At 47.1% G+C, this 23,865-nt stretch overlaps 1 protein-coding gene across 8 annotated transcripts in view; it reads right to left on the reverse strand.

Annotated features, from left to right (window-relative positions):
- Nucleotides 1-23,865, reverse strand: part of EIF4E2 (eukaryotic translation initiation factor 4E family member 2) — a 45,632-nt gene that overhangs the window by 8,141 nt on the left and 13,626 nt on the right. For 3 of the 8 annotated variants that reach the window (XM_085889178.1, XM_085889177.1, XM_085889176.1), the window contains exons 4-5: nt 21,526-21,675; nt 13,694-13,846 (exon numbers count right to left, since the gene is read on the reverse strand). In XM_085889178.1, coding sequence (XP_085745304.1) covers nt 13,694-13,846; nt 21,526-21,675 — 303 coding nt within the window. The remainder of the gene's footprint in view (nt 1-13,693; nt 13,847-21,525; nt 21,676-23,865) is intronic. The other 5 variants (XM_085889181.1, XM_085889180.1, XM_085889179.1 and 2 more) reach the window with 2 other exon arrangements.

A 23,865-nucleotide genomic window follows, 5' to 3' on the forward strand; every position in this document is an offset into this window, starting at 1 on the left:
TCAGCAGGTTTGGAGGCGGGGCTACACCACCTGATGCTCAGCCATTGGATGGATGAAAAGTGGGCGTACATGATTCCTGATCCGATTTCTTTTGTGAAAGGATCCCATTCACAACCCATGGCATGACGTTCGGTAGAAAGGCGAAGGCGGTGGGAGTTTGCTGTGGTGGTTTGGGAAGGGTGTTGGTGGTGGCCATTTGGTTCTTGGTGGGCGTCGTTTCAGAGTGGGGGTGAGGCGATTTTTGCGGGGTGGGGTTGTGGAGGTGAAGGGGGCGAAGGTGGTGGTGGTTTGGTGTAGTTGTTTGGGGGCGTTGGTGGTGGAGATTTGGTTGTTGGGGGATGATTGGTCCAAAATAACGACAGCAAAAGAAAAACGGCTATCTCAAAGGATCGCAGCCCTGTGAACACGGAAATTCCCTCTAAACAACGGTGGGGAAATCTAACTACACAGATACTTATCGTCATAACTGATCTAAGGTCCTTTATGGTGGTCTGCGAATATCCACAGCCGTAACACTATATACATCTCTGGAAGCACAAAGAAGAACGTTACTGTTTTTCACAATCTCTCGCAATCCAATTTTCCTCTGGCACGACACCGCACCCCTCACATCCCTTACATAGCACCTCCTCACTCCCACACCAAAGACACCGGTATCTTTCCAACTGCCCCTCCCAAAGCGTTTTGGGCCGTGTTTGTCAGCCGACCATGCCAGGTATTTGGAGGGCGCTCATCTTCACGTGTGTGTGTGTGTGTGTGTGTGTGTGTGTGTGTGTGTGTGTGTGTGTGTGTGTGTGTGTGTGTGTGTGTGTGTGTGTGTGTGTGTGTGTGTGTGTGTGTGTGTGTGTGTAATGGCGCCTGTCCTAGATTAAGTAAGATTGAAGAAGATAGTCGGGATAATCCTTCCGTGTCCTCTTTTGTAAGTTGTTGCCTTTTGCCGCACCCACAAATTCCTTGCTATCCCCTGCTGTGCATACAATAAAACCCCATTCACAGTGCCACATCCTTTTCCTCGCTTGGTTGTAAATAAATGAATTGTATATAAATGTTCCCAGCTCGTTTTCGTGTTTTCTTTCATTGGTCCGGCATGGCCCGAACCCTTAGCCGGGACGTTATTCCCCAACGATCTGTTTCCGAGCCGGTACGTGCTTTGTAGTTCCGCTCGGCTGTGTCTGATCTGGTAGGGTGATCCGGTTTGAGCAAGTGCGTATCAAGGGCATGTTCCCCGGTAATTAGATCACATGACCTTTAGATAAACGGTATTAGATGGAGGACCCTAAGTCACGTGGTTCAGTTATTGGCGTTCGCGGTCGATAAGCGACCCACCGGATCACAAAGTTATTCGTGTGCGACGGCGTACGATTGCGGAGAGTCTGGTAGGAACCCGAGGAAGTTCACCCCTCGTGGTCTTCACCCCCGACCCCGGATCCGCAACAGTATCTTATCTGTACAATAAAAACGAAAAACATGGTGAAGCCAGCCGTAAAGCCTCGGTCGACCCACATCACAATGCCTTTTAATTACGTACCATTAGGAACTAACCTTTTAAACCATTAGACCCTTTAGACTGCTGAGAGCCCTTTCTCCTTTAGATCATGACAACCTTTAAACCCTTGAAGATCCTTTTGACACCTTTACACCCCTTCGACCTTTCAACCCAAAAGACCCCATATAACCCTTGAAACTCCAACATACCTTTTACACCAATTTTGACACTTTAGACCCCTTAATCCCCTTTCAACCCAAACTACTATTAGAACATACCCTTTAGACCTTTAGAACTCTTATAGACCCCTACCAACTTGCGAGACCTCTTTAAACACACCACATAAGCATCAAAAGTGCCTTCTTATGCTTATATACACAGACTATACTTTTTTCAGCAAGTAATTTACAAACTTTACCTACCCAGAGGTTGGGTACTCTGCTAGCATCTGCTAGAAGAGGATATTTGCAAAAGATTGGAACCTCTCCTTGAATAACTCTATTACAGCATGAAAATACATGCGATAAAGTGGACACAAGGATGCAACACCAGTGATGAGGAAGGCATATCTGAGTATTTGATAATGATTTGAATTTTATGTACTCCTGATGTCTCCATCTTTGCTCTTTGCTTCTTCAGGTTCCCTCAGATGAATCAAATGCAGTATTTGGTCTTTCATTTGATTACGTTTGTTCCATATCCTGATGCTGTGTGCTCCTCGTTGACAGACCTCTGGTAGTTTATATACCTGTTGTTATGCTTGAGCCTTGGGGAACAGCTGCTGAAATCTATATCCGGGTTCTTCCCAACATCTTTGTTCCTTACTCTTTCACACCTCTTTCTCCCTTTTCATATTTCTTCTCAGTGATGCTAATTATTGCTTTTTCTTTTCTATCATCTCTCTCTTACTTTTAATTTCTCTTTCTTTTTCTATCTGTTGATGGAGAAGCAAATTCTTACAAAAATTTTTTTTAAGCCTCACTTGGCTGTGCTTGGATGGGCTACCTTTGAATGGTGATGGAATTCACAGAACCAAGGTCTTGAAGGGGAAGACCAAGACTGTGCATGTGCCAATTGAAACCAGCAGCCAATGGGATTTAAAGTTTGCCGCTCTCAGGGCTCACCAGCCAAAAAAGGGAGAGGAGTGATGTCATGCAGGGTCATTTTAATTGCGTGTCCTAAAACAGCGAACTGACTTCACAGGTCTTTGAACGACGAGGTTCCATGGACATTCAGCCAGAGATCCAGCAAAGCAATTCTGCAGAAGTCCTTCAGCAAGCTATTCATCCCCAGGTGGTTACTGTCTCTCCAATAATCTCCTGGTAATATAAATTTACAAGTCAAAAAAACTAGCATCCGTTGAAGACAAAGTCTTCAATATCCCCCGCCCCAGTAAAATATATATTTTTTTAATCTGTAAACATCAAAAGGCACGAGTTCACGACTTGCTTGATATGTGTACCAAATTTCGTAAAGATAACTTGAGGGGATTTGTAGTTAAGCTCCGGAAACGAAATGAGACGGACGGACGGACGGCCGTACGGACGGAACCCATTTCTATATCCCCCGCCAACTTCGTTGGTTGGCGGGGATTAAAAAAAAAATGAAAAAAAAAACATGAAGGGATGGAATCCCCTAAAAATAACCAAACAAGGTAGGAAGGAATGACGAGAAATGACAAGGCAGCAATTACACAATAAAACGCCACAATCTTTTATGGATTGCTATCATGACATATTTTGTTATAAATGGTAATAGTAACAACTGTATGAAGATGTCGATGTTAGAGGTCATTGTTGATTTGTCGTGTGGGTTGTTGTAATTGTGTATTATATTTGTTGTGGGATTCAGAAGGAAAAATGTCTCCAACATCTCCGTAGGATTGTACTGCAGCCAAAAGCGGGAAGATAAATCAGTCCACCTCGAAGAAGGACAGACAGGTTAATGACAGGTTAGCCTCAATAACATGTTGGTCTAAACAACACAGGAATCAAGAAAATGACCAAATACCAGGACCTCAAAAATGAAGTGAAAATATTTTGGAAGCTGAAGAATGCTGAAATTGTACCAGTGATAATTTGAGCAGCAGGAATGAAGAATATGAACCTTGAGATCTCAAAAACCATCCCTGGGAAGATTACTACAAATAAACTGCAATTGGAAGCTGTCCGGTATGCTGCATCACGTGATTGGGTTTTCGTATATCATGACTCACCCGCTAGGGGTGGCAGGAATGTACATTAGGACGCGCAATAAAGCGGAGTTGCTGCTAACACTCTTGCTTCTCGTGTTCCACTGCACCTCGTACACCACAGTTGGCTGACGAGGATGGTTGATCAACGAGTCACGGCTCACGGACATGTGCCCGTTTTCGTCGGAGACGACTTCGAATTGTTTTCAGAACAATTGGGATGCTATTTCCATGCGAATGATGTGGTCGACGAGAGCAAACAGAAGTCGATCTTGCTCGCCTCGCTATCGACGGAACATTATCGACTACCGAGTGATTTGGTAGTGCCGGACAAGCCCCGTGATGACGGGCTGTCTTTTCAGGACATTGTGCAGAAGATGAAAGCACACATGGCGCCGGAGATGTCATTACAGCTCGCTCGATACCAGTTTGATCGCCTCTCGAAAGGTGCAGAGGAGCGCATCGCTGATTTTGTGGCGCGAGTGAAGCATTCTTCCGTGGCATGCAAGTTCACAGCGGAGGAGCGTCCAGCTCGGCTCAGAGATCGTTTTATTGCTGGTTTACAAGATGCGAAGATGGTTTCGGAGGTTCTACGGCTGAAGGGTGAAGCCATTACATTTGACTCTGCGTTCGGCACTGCAACAGCTGTCGAGCAGACTCGCGGAGATGTTCGGGCCATCATCGGCCACGCGGGGTCGCGAGCGCCCCGGGACGCACGCACGACCTTGGGTGCGGGTCGGACATCGCCGCGCGGCCGCACGAGCGACGAGGTGACCCCGCGGACGTGTTTGGGATGCGGAGGTCGACACCTGTGCCGTGCGTGCCCGTATAAAGGCACCATGTGTTTAAATTGTCACAAGGTGGGTCATCTGAAGCGTGTGTGCCGTGGGGCGCTGGCCACCGTTAAGGTCATGAACGGCGATGTGCGAGGCGACCCGGGGCGGAACCAGCAGCCGTTGTTGAGCCTGTTTTCAATTGGCCCGGCGGCGGCGCGCCCGATGACGGTGGAAATCGAAGTGAACAAAACGCCGATCACGTTTCAGGTTGATACGGGAGCGGCTGTGTCGATCATAGGCGAACAGACCGCGCGTAGACTCAACAGCCTGAAGCTTATCAGGTCAAACCTCACGCTGTTCACGTACACCCGCGAGAAGATAATGCCAGTCGGGATGGCAGACGTGTCTGTGCGGTACCAAGGCCAGGTCGCCGCGCTTCCGTTGTACGTCGTGCGGGGGAGGGGACCGTCTCTCCTCGGCGGAGACTGGCTGTCCCGCATCAGGCTAGACTGGGCCGCAGTTCACCTTGTGCAACCCATGCCGAGACGGTGGAAGGATCAGTTGGAGAAGATTCTTCAAAGACATCAAGGTTTGTTTTGCGACGACCTTGGGAAACTCAAGGGCGTGGAGGCAAAGCTCTTCCTGAAGGAGGGGGTGGTTCCTCGTTTTTGTAAACCACGATCGGTGCCGTATGCCCTGCGGGACAAGGTCAAGGGTGAACTGGATAGGCTGGAGGCCTGTGGAGTGATCGAACGGGTGTCGAACTCAGATTGGGCCACCCCGGTCGTCACGGTGCTGAAACGGAATGGAGACGTCCGATTGTGCGGGGACTTCAAGGCCACGGTTAACCCGGGGCTCAGCGTGAAGCAATATCCACTGCCGTCAATCGATGAAATATATGCACGATTGGCGGGGAGTCGATACTTCACGAAGCTAGACCTGAGTGATGCATAATTTCACCTGGCGATGGATCCCGGGAGTAGCGAGCTTTTGACAATCAACACGTGTCAAGGGCTCTATCGATATACCCGACTCTGTTTTGGGATTGCTTCGGCCCCAGCCTTGTGGCAGAAAGCCATGGATCAGGTTTGCATTGGCCTGCCCACTCAGACCTACCTGGACGATGTGCTCATTGCGGGGAAAACTGTGGACGAGGACCTTGCGAACATTGCCCAAGTGCTGACAAAGCTAGAAGCGTGCGGCCTGCGCTTGAACAGGGACAAGTGCGCGTTCTTCAAGCAGTGCTTGGAATACCTCGGGAACATCAACACGCCAGAGGGGCTGTTGAAAGGCCCTTGGAAGGTGGAGGCGATTCAGCACATGCCACTGCCTCGCGACAAGACGCAGGTGCGCTCGTTCATTGGTATGGCCCAGTATTACCAAAGGTTCGTGCGCAGGCTCAGCTCACAACTTGCGCCGTTAACACAGTTGCTCAGGAAGGACGAGCGCTGGGCCTGGGGGCCTGCACACCAGGCGTCGTTTTACCGCGTCAAGCGGCTGCTCACAGAGGATACGGTCCTCATGCACTACGAGCCTGCGCGTCCGCTCTTATTGGCATGCGACAGCTCTGCATATGGCATCAGGGCAGTGCTCTACCACAGGATGGACGATGGTTCGGAGCGGCCTGTTTGTTTTGCATCCCGGAACCTGTCCGCAGCAGAGCGGGAATATGCCCAGATCGAGCGCGAGGCTCTCAGCCTCGTCTGGGGTGTGCGGAGGTTTCATCAATACCTGCTGGGGAGGAATTTCACTTTGCAGACGGATCACAAACCACTTCAATTCATCCTGAGACCCGAACGCAGAGTACCGGTGGTAGCGGCCGCGCCATACAGCGGTGGTGTCTGTTTCTTGCTGCTTACAATTACGATATTCAGTTCTGAAGCACCGAGAAGCATGCTAACTGCGACGGGCTCTCGCGCTTGCCGTGTGCGGAGGGTCCAGCTGCGTCTGAGTCGGCCGACCGGGTCGATGTGTTCGCGCTGGGCCAGGTCCAGAGCGGGCCGATCATGGCCAAACAGGTCGCGGTGGAATCGGCTCATGATCCAGTGCTCGCCCGCGTCGTCCAGGCAATTTCTACGGGGAATTGGAGCGATCTGCCTTCGACACCGGCATTTCAGCCTTTCACGTCGCGCGCATCGGAGCTGTCGTTGGTCCAACGGTGCGTTATGTGGGGAATGAGGGCGGTGATTCCGCTGAAGTTCAGGCAGTGGTGTTTGGAAGAACTGCATGTCAGTCACCTTGGCGTCGTGAAGACCAAGAGTCTTGCTCGTAGCCTGTTGTGGTGGCCGGAGTTGGACAAAGACATTGAGCAGTTGGTTAAGCATTGCTCCACATGTCAAACAGATGCTGATAACCCGCGTCGAGCCTCGGGACTATGGCCGACCCCAGACAGAGCTTGGCAGAGGGTCCATGTAGATTTTGCGGGGCCGGTTAATGGCAAAATGTTTTTGATTGTGATCGATGCAATACTACAACCTCCGGCCATTTAGGGAATGCAGCATACATTAGCAAACATTACAGTAGAGAAACTGTGGACGATCTTTGCTAATAAAGGATTACCGGAGATCCTGGTCTCTGATAACGGTCCGCAGTTCATCGCAGGTGTATTTGATGAGTTTATGCGTCAAAATGGTATTCGACATCTAAGGTCCGCACCGTATCATCCTGAGACGAATGGGCAGGCTGAGTCGTTTGTTAAGATGTTGAAACGGGCTTTGCGCAGGGGGGGGGGGGGTGTTGCACCTGTGCAGACGGTGGTCGATGTCTTTTTGCTCCATTACAGGAACGCGATTCATCCTGTCACGGGTGATTCTCCTGCCATTCGTCTCGATGGACGGCCATTGCGGTCCAGACTGGATTTGCTGCGACCTGGAGGGTCGGTGAGTGGGGCGGTGTCACGCTCGACGCTGCTGCACGGTTTTGATGTGGGACAGCGGGTAATGGTGCGTGATTATCTCCACGGTTCCAAATGGGTGCCGGCTGTGGTCTCTGTGGTACTGGGGCCGGCAAACTGCATGGTGCGGACTGATAGTGGGGAGGTGTGGAAGTGGCACGTGGACCAAATGCATGATCGCTGTTCAGCGTCACCCCCCCGTGCAGAGCGATGTGGGACCCCCACCTGTAATGTCGCCGTGGCCAGACGTTGTATCGCCAGGGCCGGATGTGCCGACGCCCACGGGGTCTTCACCTGATTCAGTCCTGCCCGAGGACGTCGGACAGGCTGGTCGGCCAGGGGCGGTTGTTATTGCGGATGGCGCAAGTCCGGCGAGGGTGTCACCTCGAGCGAGCCGGGAGGCGTCTGAGCCTGGGCCATCTGGCGTCGCTGCCCGTCCGAGGCGGGTCAGGATGCGGCCGCGGTACTTGGAGGATTTTGAGTGTTGATTGGTTTCGGTTGGTCATGTTATTATTGTCCTTTCATCATTTGACTTGTCATTTTACGAGGGGAGGAGTGTGCTGTATCACGTGATTGGGTTTTCGTATATCATGACTCGCCCGCTAGGGGTGGCAGGAATGTACATCAGGACGCGCAACAAAGCGGAGTTGCTGCTAACACTCTTGCTTCTCGTGTTCCACTGCACCTCGTACACCACATCCGGGGCTTGGTGACGATCCTGAAAAGAGCCCTCGGAACAAAACTTTGAGACCAAGAAAACGTCACAGCTTGGTCCACGAATTGTGATGCTTTACTGAAACTGAGGTGGATACTGAAGAGACCCAAGGGGACTCTGTTCCACCTTCTGAAACCCACATATGGAGATAGCAACCAAGGACACACACACACACACACACACACACACACACACACACACACACACACACACACACACACACACACACACACACACACGGTCCTTGCTCTTGGCTGATGCCCCTGCTTTCCCACCTTACTCTTCTTGGGATGGTCAAAAGCAAGGCCTTATGCACCATTGGTTTCCAAGGAAGAAGAGGGAGTCACAGCAGTTCATTCTTCCATGGTGGAAATTGGCATGCTCCATTTCATACAGACTTGCACATAGCCTTGCTCCTCCGTGTGACCTCTGTCCTCCCTTAGTCATCCCTGGCTTTTCAGCAGGACTTTTAAGTAGCTTGGCATGAATGGATGACTGTGTGCAACTGTGTTGTTGTGGTGTCATATCTGTGAGGGTCTCAAGGGATAGTGTGTATATTCTCATCCAAAAACCACCTTAGCTCACACCTCACACCCCTCCTTAAAAAGGGGGGAAATCGTTGCTGTTAAGAAATATGATGATTTTGGAATTTCACACGACAATACATGCCTGGTGTTGGCTTGATGGCTAGGGTGGTGGGCTTGGGATCCTCGGATTCTGGGTTCAAATCCCACCCAGCTGTTTAATTAATACGAGGTGGGGTTGACTCTGTGGTGTCGGCGTGATCACGTGCATGCAAGGGATATAGGAGTGCGCGCCGCCTGAGGCGTTGTAGTGGTTGCTGTAGTCGTTGTGGCTTGTAGAGTGCATCGAGTACGTAATAAAGCGGAGCTACGGGCAACGTACGCTCACGCTCCCGCTCGTGCAGCAAAGCGGAGTTGTGTTACCCTCCGGCTCGTGTCTGCCTGTTCGCACCTCTGCCACGACACCACAGTTTGGCGACGAGGCTGTTCGGATCGGCGTGTGCAGGGTGGTTGGGTTCGGATCGGCAGCGAGTAACTTAGCGCACCCCGCGCGGTTCGAGGTCCCGGAGGGGCGCATCGCGAAGAGCGCATCACAGGCTCCGGGGCCAGGCATCTCACCAGCATGGCAGAAGGTCGGGGCACGGCGCACCGACGCGTGCCCGTCTTCGTGGGAGATGAATTCGAATTGTTTTCTGAACAATTGGGCTGCTATTTCCACGCGAATGATGTGGATGATGAAGGCAAACCCAAGTCGATCTTGCTCGCCTCGCTGTCAACGGAGCACTACCGGCTGCTGAGTGATTTGGTAGCTCCAGATAAGCCCAGTGATGACGGGCTATCGTTTCAGGATATCGTGGAGAAGATGAAGACCCACTTGGCGCCAGAGAAGTCATTGCAGCTCGCTCGGTACCAGTTCGATCACCTCGCAAAGGGTGCGGAGGAGGACATGTCGGCTGATCCCGGGGTCCACGCGATGACCCAGGTGCCCCAGGTCGCGCGCGCGTCTGGCGGTGCGGGCCGGGGGCGCGCGCCCGCACCGGGAGCGAGGTGGATTTCTAGGGGTGCTGGGGGTGTGGTGGTCCGCACCTGCGACGAGTGTGCCCGTATAAGAACACCGTGTGTTGCATTGTCACAAGGTGGGACATTTGAAGCGTGTGTGTCGGATGGCGGGGGCCTCCGTTGGGGTCTTGGATGGCGAGGTGCGGGAGGACCCCAGTGACCTGGGGAGCGGCCTGCAGCCGGGGCATAGCGATGCAGGCGGGCCAGAGCAGGAGAGGCAACCAATGTTGAGTCTGTTTTCGATTGGTCCGGAGGTGACAAGACCAATCACGGTGGAAGTCGAGGTGAATGGCGAGCCGACCGTGTTTTACGTTGACACCGGAGCTGCAGTGTCCGTCATGGGCGAGCAGGCGGCTCGTAGTCTTCGCGGTGTTCGCCTGGTCAAGACGACCTTGTCGCTGTGCACGTACACCGGCGAAGCGATTGCACCGCTTGCGGTGGCAGACGTCTCGGTGGTCTACCGGGGTCGAAGCGCCCTACTCTCTGTGTTTGTGGTACGAGGGGAGGGACCCGCCCTTTTGGGTCGGGACTGGTTGGCGCACCTCGAGCTGGATCTCCAGTTCGTGCCTCCAGGTGCGCCGGTTCTTCCTTCGAGACCCGAGGGCGAGGTTCTGGCGGCAGGAGCCGCATCGATGCAACGGGAGCGGCCGTTCGTTGCTTCCTGCAACGATGATCGGCGGTTCGGGAGCAACGGGAGCCGTGCCAGCTCTCGCGCTGAGCTCTCGCGCTTCGGCTGCGCTCATGATGCAATGCGCGCCTGTGTCGGTCAGGCGATTTCAACGGGGAGTTGCAGCGAGCCCGTCGCGTTCAAGAAGTTCGCGGATCGGGACTGTCGACGACAAGCAGGTCATCGCAACGTCGCGACGACAGCCGGGAGACGGACACGTGATGTGGTTCATGGGTTGCTGTTCATTGCTCAAGTGATGCAGTTTAACGTTGTTGAAATAAATGCCGACAGTTCATGTGTGAGAAAATGTTTGGCTGGGATCAATCGATGGGATTTTCGTTATAATCAATGTGGTGTGAAGGCTTTGGGAGCGATCATGACAAATAAAGAGGTTTTATTGGCCTCTCGCGGCCACGGGCCACGGGTTGTTACTTTGTCATGTGCGGGGATTTTATCGGAAGAACGCGCTGTACAAAAAAAGGAGTTTGCAATTGCACAGATGATGTTCTTATTGATTTATGACGAGCCTGGGTTTGATGTGTGGTTTGTATGGAATTGCTACCGTCTAATTGCCGTGTGGGTCTCAGAGATCGACTCAGAGCCGGTGCTGGTTCGCTGTTCAGCGTTACCCCCACCTCTGGTTTCGGCAAGGTCAGACGTGTCTGGCGCCTGGGGCGCGACTCTCTGTTCTCGCCCGAGGCCGTTTGGACGTACGTTGGAATCTCGGCTGATTGTAGTGCGTGGGTTGTTGTGGGGTGATTGGTGCATCCAGACGACGGCGCTGTTCAGCGTCCCCACCCAAGGTCAGTCGGGTTTGGCATTGGCGCCACGGCTTCCAGACAGCGGGCTTCCGGCCTCGGAATGTTTATCTGCTTCTAGTCTGGCTGGGGGAGATGTGCCGCTTTGTCGGCCGGGGGCGTTTTATGGTGCCGGGGGAGGTTTGCTCGGGAGGTCGCCACGACCTCGCCGGAGGGCGTATAAGCATGAGCCGCCTGGGGGCGCTTTTGCTGCGTTGTTATGCTGTGCTTCTCGCCTTGCTGCTTGATATCTGTAACGCGGTCAGAGTTTTTGTGGGTTCATTGGGCAACTCAGTCTTTGGGACCTGGCCGTTGCAGCTCCACTCGCTCGCATCGACACGTTATATGGTGTGATGTGCCTATGCTTTTTCTTTTAGAGGCTATTATCGTTTTTGTACCTTATCTGCTTTTATATCGTGGTATCCTGTGCTGCTTATGCTTATTATGACGATGGTCATTTAATAATCATGGTTTTAGGAGGGAGGAGTGTGGTGTAGCGGGCCTGCGGGGGCAGGGCATGATGTGGAGGAGTGGTCGGCGTGATCACGTGCGTGCAAGGGATATAGGAGTGCGCGCCGCCTGAGGCGTTGTAGTGGTTGCTGTAGTCGTTGTGGCTTGTAGAGTGCATCGAGTACGTAATAAAGCGGAGCTATGGGCAACGTACGCTCACGCTCCCGCTCGTGCAGCAAAGCGGAGTTGTGTTACCCTCCGGCTCGTGTCTGCCTGTTCGCACCTCTGCCACGACACCACAGACTCTGCCTGTCATCCTTCCATGGCTGGTAAAATAAGTGCCAGCTTGCTGGTATCCTGTGTCGGAGTGGTGACCTGTCCAGGATTGTGCCCAATAACCAAGGAGAATTCAGACCTATTATAATTAGCATTCTGACTACGACCCCCGGACGGGATCTCATGGGAGCTACTAATGTCAAGTGTTGTAATTTCAACACAAATATCAGCAGCAAGGTCGACAATCAACTGGTTTGTCTCTTCATCTGGAACTTCGGGGATACCAAACACCCGGATGTTGCCTTTCCTCGAGTACTGCTCACGACAATCCAATTTGAATCTTTGAAGCTGCACTGCTCTGATGAGTCCTGCCAAATGTTTGTCAGACTCTTCTGTCTTTCACCAGCACCCCCATCAGATCAGCCATCACTTGTTTCGTGGATGCAATAATAGCTGCAGTTTTGACACTTACAAGCATCTGTTGCAATACTGACATTACTCGAGTCGTGATCTCACCTACATTAGACCCATCAATCATTAGAGGTTGTTTAACACTGCTGCCATTGACAAAACTATTTTTGCTTTGTGCAAGTTTTCCTCCAACATTTCGTTTACTTTCACAGGTGTTAACTGAACTTGTGTTGCGCTCAGACATAGCCTGGTTAATTGCACTGCTTACATCGTTCAGAGGCTCAGAAGTTATTCCGTCAATCGACCTTTCCGAGTCCAACCTCAGAGCATCAAAACCGCCCACCCATACCAGACGCCATCTTCTTCTTCTTATGTGGCGTTATTGATAGGGGGCCACTTTTGCAGGCCACTGTAATCCATGGTAAGTTTACCCAATCAAAATTTTTGAATAAATCAATAAGTTGTTACACTCATTTTACTCTCTTCTTTTCTTTAAGTGTAAGGTGCACACAACTGAAGATAGTCCTCATTGAACCTCCCATTGAGCTCTTTCAACCAGTGCAAGAACAAAAGGCTTCCCTCTTTTTTTTTAATCATGGTATTTTTACCATGGATTTCTGCAAGTAATAAAATAAAATTATATATTTCCCCACTTTTATTTTAGCACCCTAGGGATATCCCTGATCGTGCCACTTTGTCTCATCCCCACTCCTCTCCTCATTTCTCCAATGAAAATGCATCGTTTTGACAGATATATTTGGTCTGGCGTTGATGTGACGCAGACATGAAAGGCCAAATGGCCTCCTCTTGCATCGAGTTTCTTTGTTGTATTTAATATCCTCATAAATTCCCCTTATTTATTCCCATACACTTGCACATTACTACGTTTCTTTCCATCTACTATCGCTCTCCACATGTTGTCTGATTGTCCCACTGTTAGCTCATGGTTGTTGTGTGTCTGTCTCTCTGTGTCTCCAATTAAAGCCAAGTGAAACAGCCATAATAAATAATCATACTTTCCTAATGATCAACACGTTGGCCTGTTCGTGTTTCCATTTGAACACCTGGCTCATGATGTAGAGACAGAGGTTCAAATCCCATATACCATAAGAGTTTGACCGTTGTCTAATAATGTCCTTAAAATTCATGTAAAGGTAGAATGATGTTCCTGTCTGGAGTTGGTGATTGGTTTGAATACATGCGATTTATGTGCAGGCCACACTAGATTAATGAGAATATTTTTTAAGCCCACACACCACACGCTCTTGATTCAATTTATCTTGCTGAAAGATATGCAATGACAAATCATGATGTGCATTAGCAGTAATCTCAGGAGACAAGCCTCTCACTGATGCAACAATTTTAATAAGAATTTAAGAGTGGCAATAACGAATGATGATGTACTATTAAAAAAAAAAACGACATGGGTCAGGGGTCTGAATGCCAACCTGGAAGCGAATGGAGACGACAGCACCACAAATCTCTTCTCCCACCATGAACTGCTCACCAAGCATGGCCAAGATGAGGTTTTCCCAGCAGCGAGATGCCAACCCTTTTCGCAGCCGCACGATCCACTTCCCACCATTCTTGTTCGCTTCATCCTGTACTCATGCATGGATCCAAGTTCTTTTTTTATATCTTCTTCTTCTTTACAATTCTCACCAAAGTTCAAAATCACACTTCAGTTTAACCACTGTGAATTATCCCAATGCAATTCAGCTTTGGGATTTGCAAGCTATCTACCATAGAGTGGTAGATTTTATCCATTAGGCCTTAGTTATTTTATAACTTGGTTTACGCAGTTCTTCAGCTAAAATGTAGGGTTGGTCGGTCGAAATATAAATATAATTTCCATTTTTAGAAATTAAATATTTTTATGATTTTTTTTCGGTTGTTCCATGGAAAAGACAAGGGTAGGTGGGGGGGGGAATAAATATAAATCCCAGACCAGGAGAATCTAAGAAAACATTGAAGATGGAAGACCATTCAAATGCAGGATGCCCATGTTCACTGTATCATCTGATGTGAAAAACAATAAAGGATTAAAACTTGTTTTTACAATATAGTCTGGCATGTTTTTCTTATAGAAACCTGTTGGATCATCAAACAAATGGAAACAATGCTGAGAAAATTACTGTCCAAGTCGTAGATGTGTGTGTCCACACCAGTGCATAGTGCTGGATATGATTAAAAAAAGGTGTCAACAAGGAATCAACACGCTCAAAACGGTCAATCAGAGCCATAACCAGCTCTTACTTTTCAGTGGGCATCTGATCGTACCGTCTCCCCATCCCCATGAACACATCAAAGGCTGATTTCTGGTCCGTTGAAAGCTTAATATCAGCATCTCGCAGGGAAACTTTGACATAATTGGCCTCAAAATCTTTCAATACGAACAGCGGTGTACAACTTTCGATGGAAACAAAATCGGCACGATCGAGAGTAGCCTGCGAATCATCGCTGCTGCAGCACTGAATTGATGCAATCGTTCGGCCAGAATATTCGTCGTCAAGATGTTGCGTGATTAAATCACCAATACAATCACTCGAATTTATACCGCTGACATACTTCTTAACAATCACTTTCGCCTCAGAAACCACAGTCAATCTGAACCACGCTGGCCACTGCTCAGACGCCATGACCGAAGACGGCTGCACAGTTTGGTAAAGGCCCTGTCACACCTTGACGATTTAGCCAACGTATGCCTGACGTGTGCGAAATTGGGCTAAAACGCCGGCACACGTCGAATACGTTATGGGTAAGTTTGTATACGTTAAGAGCATGCTGGCATACGTCTTAGTACGCTGGCAAACGTCGTAGTTCGCCTAGCTGTTTGACAAATTTTCGATGCTTGAAATTTCCTGACGTATGCCAGCGTATGACTCACACGTTCCGCATAATGCTGGCCATAAGTTGTAGGCATGTTACGCGATCGTTGACACACATTACTTGTAAGTTACTCATAAGTCGAAACACGTCGAGGTAATGTTTAGCATACCCGAAACTTATTTCTAACCTATGAGTAGCGTGTTGTAGGCACGTTACGCGATCCTTGACACACAGACACACTTTACTTGCAAGGTACTCATAAGTCGAAACACGTCAATGTAATGGTTAGTGTCAGTGTTCCAGACTCCCTGGTATTTTTTTTTTTATTTCGGTATGACGGTTATGTTGACACTTCGATTTCTAGTGCGGTTATAATATAATATAATTGGCTGCCGCTCAACGATTTAAATCATAACCATCATACCGAAGGAAAAAAAAAACAAAAAAAAACGGAGTCTGGAACACTGACGCTAACCATTACCTTGACGTGTTTCGACTTATGAGTAACGTACAAGTAACGTATGTCGACGTGTGTCAACGATCGCGTAACGTGCCTACAACTTATGCTAGCGTATGCGGAATGTGCGTCATACGTCGAGAAATTTTCAACATGCTGAAAATTTATCGATGTACAATGACGTATGCCAGGGTACTACGACGTATGCCAGCGTGCTCTTAATGTATACAAAACTTACCCATAACGTATTCGACGTGTGCCAGCGTTTGAGAACAATTTTTCATACGTCGGCATACGCTGGCTAAAACGTCAAGGTGTGACAGCGGCTTCACACTTCGATGTCTAGTGCGGTTATGATTTGAATCGTCGAGCCGCAGCCTATTAATAGCCTACGCCACGTGATCGTCGGCGATACGCTGCCGCGCTATGCATAAGTTAGACTATCGCTGGGCATAGGTTATAAACGCCGACAACACGCTCAGTATTCGTTGGTACAAGTTATCTATATGTGATTAAAACATTCTGTGTACGTTAGTAATACGTTATGCATACGTCCAGCACGTTATTATACGCCCAAAAAAAACCCCAAAAAAAAACATCAACAGTTCAGCGTACGCCAGCGTTTTACATACATGTTGATACGTTGCCATAAGCTGGCTAAAACGTCAAGGTGTGACAGCGGCTTCAAAGGTGACTCGGCATTTTAGTGCGCGAGCACGAAGTTATAATTTGAAAATAAATGCCGACATTTACATTTCGCGTTTTGAAACGTTTGCACCTTCGGCAGAAAATGTATAAATATAAAAGGCTAAAAATGTGTTACGTTTATATTTCTTTTAGGCAAATATACCGTCGGCAGATCTGTAAACAAAGTTATAAAATAACTAAGGCCTTCAGAGTGTTTGCCACACTCGATAAAAATGGGAGATGACAATTCGAGTCATTATCAACAACTAAACATTGCACAGGAGAGAATTACACCGTCATAGGAAATGCTCTCCGAATGCAAAGGGCAATCAATGATGGCTGGGACTCGATCATAAGCAATAATGCTGTATTTGTTCAATGTCATGTTTCAGAGATGGTCAAATTGCATGACACTGCAAGATTTTCTAAAATATTGTTCAAACTTGGTTTTTCTTTCCAGCTGAATTCTTATGGAACCAGAACAGCACTCGGTAGAGCGCACACCTCCACCAGACTGAACGGTTGACATTCTGTATCCCACTGATAAGCCTGGTGTTGGCTTAATGGTTAAGGTGGCTGGCTTAAATCTTAGGGTCTTGAGTTTGAGACTGTTGTGCTGTTAAATAACACCAGGAGTGTTGACTCAGCCTGTCAACCTTCCGAGGTCGGCAAAATGAGTACTAGTTTACTGGAAACAGGGAACATCATCATGCGCAGTCACGCTCCCAGCAATGATGCAACCAGCAGCTACAGGCTGCGTACAAAATAGTAATAATAACAATAATAACAAGAGCAAGAATTGCTTTGCAATACGTGTCCCCCACTGATGTGGTATTTATTTTCTCAGTCTAAAAAGGGCACAACTCTAGAAAAATTGATGAAATGCCCTGAAACTCAAACTTTTTCTGTAACTTATAGCCATGTACCAAATTTCAGTTGAACATCATAAAGGGTAAGGGGGGGGAAAAAAAAGTAAAAAAACAAAACAAAACCCACAGGTGGGACAGATGGACAGACAGGACAGGACAGGAAACCTATAGGCTACAGCCCCCACTGGTGAAATCGGTAAGACACTGACAATCCCACTTGTAACCCAAATCCTTATTAGGACCTTAACCAAAATCCAATCGGCTTGTTCTCATCACCTCCCCAAATAATCTGCCAAGTGTCATCCAAATCCGTCCATAACTTTTTAAGATATCGTAGTATATAATCGTTTTTCGCCTCATCTCTAAATGGTGAAGAATCACTCAAAAAAAAATTCTAGTATCTGGATCCGGATCATCACCAAAATCAAACCAATTTGTCCCAGTCACAGAACTAACCTGTCCACTAAATTTTATCTGAATCTGTCCACAACATTTTTAGATATCCTGCTCGCAGACAAGCAAACCAAACAGACAAGCCAGTAGGTGGCGATGGGTCGTCAAGCATGGAAACTATAAGATATAGACAAAATGGATGTCATATAGCGGATAGGGAATCACCTTAAGATTATGCATATCAAATCTCATCCAGCTCCATCTACTGATAACTACTCTGTATCCATTTGAATGAAAAATACTGAAAATGCGGTTTGAAATCGGAAATCCCCAAAGTTCGAGGGGGTGCTGTGGGTGAACAAAGATCTAAATCGAAAATCCGGCTCGATTGTTTGTGCACAATGTATTCCAGACGATTAGTGTGAATTTTCATGACCATCCGACCATAACCCTAGGATTAGCATTTGGTGCGAAGGCACCTCCAGCTCTCGCATATTATCGATTTTTGCATCAATTGACCCTCGACCTAAGCGAAATCGGTCAATATGTCCTGAGGCAAAGTTGTAGTACTCATTGAGTACCATGAACCTGCAAAGTTTCATTTGTATCGATGCACTCACCTGGTCGCTAGGGGGCCTTCAATTTTCGCCAATTTTCACGCATACCCTAATTGTAGGGGGCGCTGTGGGTAAAGTATTCCATAAATGACAAAAACCGGAATATATATATATATATATATATATATATATATATATATATATATATATATATATATATATATATATATATATATATATATATATATATATATATATATATATATATATATATATATATATATATATATATATCCTGGTGTTGGCGCAGCGGTAAGGGCAGCAGCTTGGGATCCAAAAGGTCCTGAGTTCAAGCCCCGTTGGGCCACTGAATTAATACACCAGGGGGTTGATTCAGCCTGTCATCCTTCCGAGGTCGGCAAAGTGAGTACCAGTGTACTGGGCCGGTGTATACCCCGGTTAGAATAGATGTACCATATCCCTGTGTCGTAAGAGGCGACCAGGGTTGCGTCAGGAAGGGCATCCGGCATAAAACATGTGCCAAATCACTATGCGGATCATACAGATGATCCGCTGTGGCGACCCCTAACGGGAGCAGCCGAAAGAAGGAGAAGAAATATATATATATATATATATATATATATATATATATATATATATATATATATATATATATATATATATATATATATATATATATATATATATATAATAGAGCATCACCTGTAGACCATTCGTGCCAAATTTCATAACCCTACGTGGGATAATGGCTTTCGGAATTGATTTCACGTGAACGGTACAGATTTTGAAGGTTTTTTGGTTGTTGCTGGGGAACCAAAGTGTCCCGAGCAACCATCACAATTTCCAAAGCAAGAGGTCATAAGATGTACCTACCACCCGAGTTTGGTCAAAATCCACCCACGTTTACTACCAATTATGCTGATGACAAACGAACAAACATCCAAACAGACAGAAATACTGACAATAAGGGTCACCTATTTCGGCTACCCAACAGAGGTGAAAACATAACCTTCATCCACCTTCAGTGGCAGAGGTAAAAAGTATTTGCAGTAACCTGTTAACTTTTGCAGTAAACATCATGCAATGCAAAATATAGTATTCCACACTCGATTCAAGCTCAATGAAGAGCAAAGTGAGCCATTTGTCGGTCCACCATGAAAACAAATGGTTGATGGAAGCGTTCATTTGGTCGAAGGTTTCTATCAGAGTATGAACACCTGTTTTGATCGGCTTTCCCAAAAATATTAAAGCAAAAAGTTATATAGTTCCTTTTTACTTAAATTCCGAGAATGGTAACAATAAGACTGCCTGATGAAAAGAAAATACACTGTATTTAATCGTAATACATGTTTGACTTGTATGCACTCCTAAACTGCTGGATGCAATGACTTGAAATTTGGTAGTTATACTTGGGGTGTGCCTGGGGAGGTTTTACGCATAAAAATAAAATAAATAAAATCAGTCATGGGGGGAGGGTGGTTGACTCTACGGTGGTGACTAATCAGCACTTTATCACAAACAGGCTTTAATGTTCTGTCTGTCTGTCAGTCTCTCTCAGCTAACTGCCTGCTACATTATTTTCCTCAAAGCAGACTCCATCTGCCACTTCTACTGCCAATCCCCAACAAATCTCCTTCTCACCACTTTTATACATTGCAGTATTGTATAAAACTTGGGCTCGCCAAACAACCTGTCTAAGTAAGTGAATGTTACTTGCACGGAACAGGGTGGGGTGATGTAGATGGGTGGGGGTTGGGAGAGCAGTCGTATACAAGTGTCTCCTCTCTGCAACTTTGGGTGCTGGGTCTCTCTATCCACTAGCTTCCATCATTATGTAACCCACCTCCACGGTGGAGTCTCGCAACACTCACTACCACATGCATCAAATGAAACACCGTGCCAATTTTGCACCAGCTGTACCAAGCTCAAGTGCTTGGTGGCAATGAAGAGTGGGGTTTGGATTGGAAAAGAGAAAAGCAGGTTATTATAATCAGAAAAATAATTGGGGGTTTACAAAGGCTTTCTGGACACCTTGTTGCTCTCGAACGATTGGCATTTGGCCTTTAACGCATGGTTACAAAACCTCAAGTGACTATTACTGAGGTGAAGCACCAACAACAAAACAGAGACAAACAGACAAACAATAGCAATTTATATAACACTTGTATACGACTGCTCTCCCAACACCCCACCCATCTACATCACCCCACCCTGTTCCATGCAAGTAACATTCACTTACTTAGATGAGTTGTTTGGCGAGCCCAAGTTTTATACAATACTGCAATGTATAAAAGTGGTGAGATTTGTTGGGGATTATTTAGATTTGGAAACCTGTCCAGTTTGCAAGATGGCAACCACACAAACAGCGGTACGGATGGCCCCAGAGCCTTTCACAAAACTGAGAATAATTTTTCAAAATACAGCATTTTTTTGTATTTTTATGCAACAAGTTTAGAAGGTTAGTCAAGCCAACAAATTTATAATTTGGTAATTTCAGCAGCACAAAGGTAAACCACTACCCACGATAATAATTAGAGAATTATGTCTAAAAGCAAGTGAAAACTGATGAAACAGCAAAATGAGACTCTTGAAGGACGGTGTACTCGATGATGCAATGGGCTGACTGAGAAGCATGAGGAGAGCATCTTGCAGTTGCAGACCTTCGTCTCGGGATTTTACAACTCAGATGCATGGATGTATACTAAAGATTTACTTCCAATCCTAAACAGTCAACTCTCGCCAATTTGAATACCTTTTACATATGCTCAGGAGGTTATAGAAATTGGTGAAAATTAGAAATAAAGAAATGCAGAGACGCAATATTATAGAGAAGTGATCATCGTCCTTATCATCATGTATGAAGTCACTTGGCCGGACTGACCGATGCAGAGAGTCGGTGCTGCCGAAGCAGTTACTCGGCCACAATCAGAGTCGGGTCGCCACTTCGACTCAGGAAGTCAGGGCAGAAATTTGGAATTTGGTCATGGTGCTGGCAATAGCTCGCCTACTTTTCATGAAGGACACCATGGGATCTTTATTGTCCACCAATGAATGCTGGCAGATAGAACGCCCGTTTAACATCCATCCAGGGGAAGGCGCACACATTGATGAATCGCCCTGCCTGCGAAACACCGGGATGACAGTGTGTAACTGGGTCGAGATTCAAACACAGGCTAGACAGTTTAGAGGCGAGCGTGCATACCTCTAAGCCATCTTGCCAGCCAGAAAAGTGATAGTTCCAATAGAAAACAACAAGCAAGCAAGCAAACAAACAATAAGTATATTTGAATCAGCAAGAATAGTTGGCACTCATACGACACTATTCAAATAAAAGAGTGAAATGGGAGGGGGCATTTAAATTGGTGACAATCAACTGCGATAATAAAATAATGACAATTCATTCATTCAGAGGTGCTTGATACAGCGTTGGCATTTTGTACAATTTGTCTGGCATGTTAAAATCATACCTCCCACATTGGTTTGATTCCCTCTTTGAAAAGATGGAAATCACTGTGGCCTGTGAGGTCACTTGGCCGGACAATGTGGCTGTAATATCTCCAGAAGTGCTCGACCTGAGGTAGAAAGTGCAGAGGGTTCATAACCCATGAACATTTGAACTGTAAATGGAAACACAAGGGTGTGTTGAAAAGTAACGCCGCCTATTTTTTTCTCCTCCAAAACAGATATAGATATTCAAATGAAACAAAGACAGGTACAAACATCAATCTTTATTTTACCATGGTGCATAGATATTTCTCAACATAATCACCACTGCAGTCCACATCTTCCTGCCAAGGTTCAACTAGTTGTATGATGTTGTCCTGATATAAAAGAGTCCTGCTGACTTAACCAGCATTTGACATCATCGTCAGAAGAAACATGGTCTCTACGAAGGTGTTCTTTAAGTTTGGGGAAGAAAAGTCGGGGCTGGTGATCCTTTGTGGTGGTACTCCATTGACCGTTTCTTCCTCTCAGGATCGTAATGGTGCACCCAACTCCCATCTCCAGCGATTCACAGCACTGACAACGTCGTGCTGCTCTCTGCCACGTTGACCAATGTAGCACTGAGACATCTCGTGTCAGAATCACAAAACTTCGCACCCAGTGGTGGGAGGAACTAATGTGCAGACTGGACTTTGTTTCATTCAAACATCTTTACTTGTTTTGGAGAAAAAGAACAGGAGGCATTACTTTTCAATATTCCCTCACACTATGCATATTACAACAATTGGAGTCATTCAATGCCAACTCGCTTTGCAGACTTTGATATTAAAAAATTTCACCCTCACTACCCCACCAAAATAAATAAATAAATAAAAACTATGGCTCCCTAAAATTATGGAGTTAGGCCTTCTGAAATACGATGTCAATTTTAGCACTCGCTCATTTATTCTATGTTCAATTGAAATTGGATTGAAGATATCTTGCTGAAACTGAAACCCAGGTAATTTTGACGAAAGCTTTCAGATTCTGCTTGTCTCTGTTCTGAGGAAGATATTAGAACACCAAATGTCGATGACTATATTTACATTTTAGGTATCCCCTCTGATTCTGGTGAACTGCAGTCATCTTCAACTTGAAGAAAATTGATGGAAAAGGACAAAATATCACGAACAAAGAAACCTGGATCGACGTCGATCCACGACATGAGGGATGCAGGACAGAATAATTATCCTTGCACAGTGTGACAAAGTTCCAAAATCGTTATCAATTGCATTGCTTCTTTCAAAAAAAAAATGTATTCCACGAAGACATCTGCACTTTGTAAAACACCGTTGTTGTAACTGCCATTTTGGAGGTTCCACCACTGGCAAAGGGAGGTGACTGACCCCAATCACCCCCCCCACCTCAAATATTTCAATCAAATAAAAATTCCAACCGGTGAAGAAAAATTTGTGTCAGTCACATAACCAGAAACAGGCAACCCCCCCCCCCACCCCACCACAAGTGTGTATGTGAAAATCCTGAAAATCCAATCACACGACATATTGTTGTGGGTCGGGTATCGGCGATGAGCACGACCGCTAGGTGGAGCAGTAGAGTTGGCTCCACTGATCACCCGGAATTCAGATCGTTACCCTCGGATAACTCCGAGGGTACGGGTCCCTTACAGGACCGTGAATCGTCAATAAATTAACCGCGTGGGCACAGGGTTATTTGCCAAACTTCAAAATACCGAGGCCCATGTGGCGAACTACCGAGTATTCACACCCTCGACGGGGCTCGAACGGGACGAGTCGTTTCCGTGCTCGAACCGTGCGTAACCTGAGCGGATGGTTACCAAGGTCCCGTCGGTCCAAATGTATTTCTACAGCAGCAACGGACTTTTTAATCACCCAACACGCACCGTGTTAAACCAATGAAGAAAACACAGAAATGAGCTGACACATTCAACAAATGGATATTTATTTACAATAGGTGGGGAAGGAACACATCAAGGGCAGAGTTATCAGACAATAAGAAATGCAGTATGTACAAGGCAAAAAAAGCACTTAACAGTTTCTACTTACAGACAGTGCCCTAGACACAGACACACAGACACACAGACACACAGACACACACACACCAATGGTCTTTATTGAAGGCTTCCAGCTCGAGAACAGATGAGCTCGAGAGCAGAGCCTGCGCTTGGACCTGTCCACCTCTTGTGGTCTTCGACGATCCGGCTCAACAGGACTCGAACCCGCAACACGATGCCGCTCCAAGCACCGGGCACCATGCTCTCCAACCGGCCACGCACCAATCGACCACGGCCAGGGAGAAGATCAGAGGCAATGATGATCCAGCTTGGCGGGACTCGAACCCGC

Source organism: Eptatretus burgeri, chromosome 7 (assembly GCF_056783735.1).
Source record: "Eptatretus burgeri isolate ZD-2024b chromosome 7, Ebu_testis_v1, whole genome shotgun sequence".
NCBI lineage: Eukaryota > Metazoa > Chordata > Myxini > Myxiniformes > Myxinidae > Eptatretus > Eptatretus burgeri.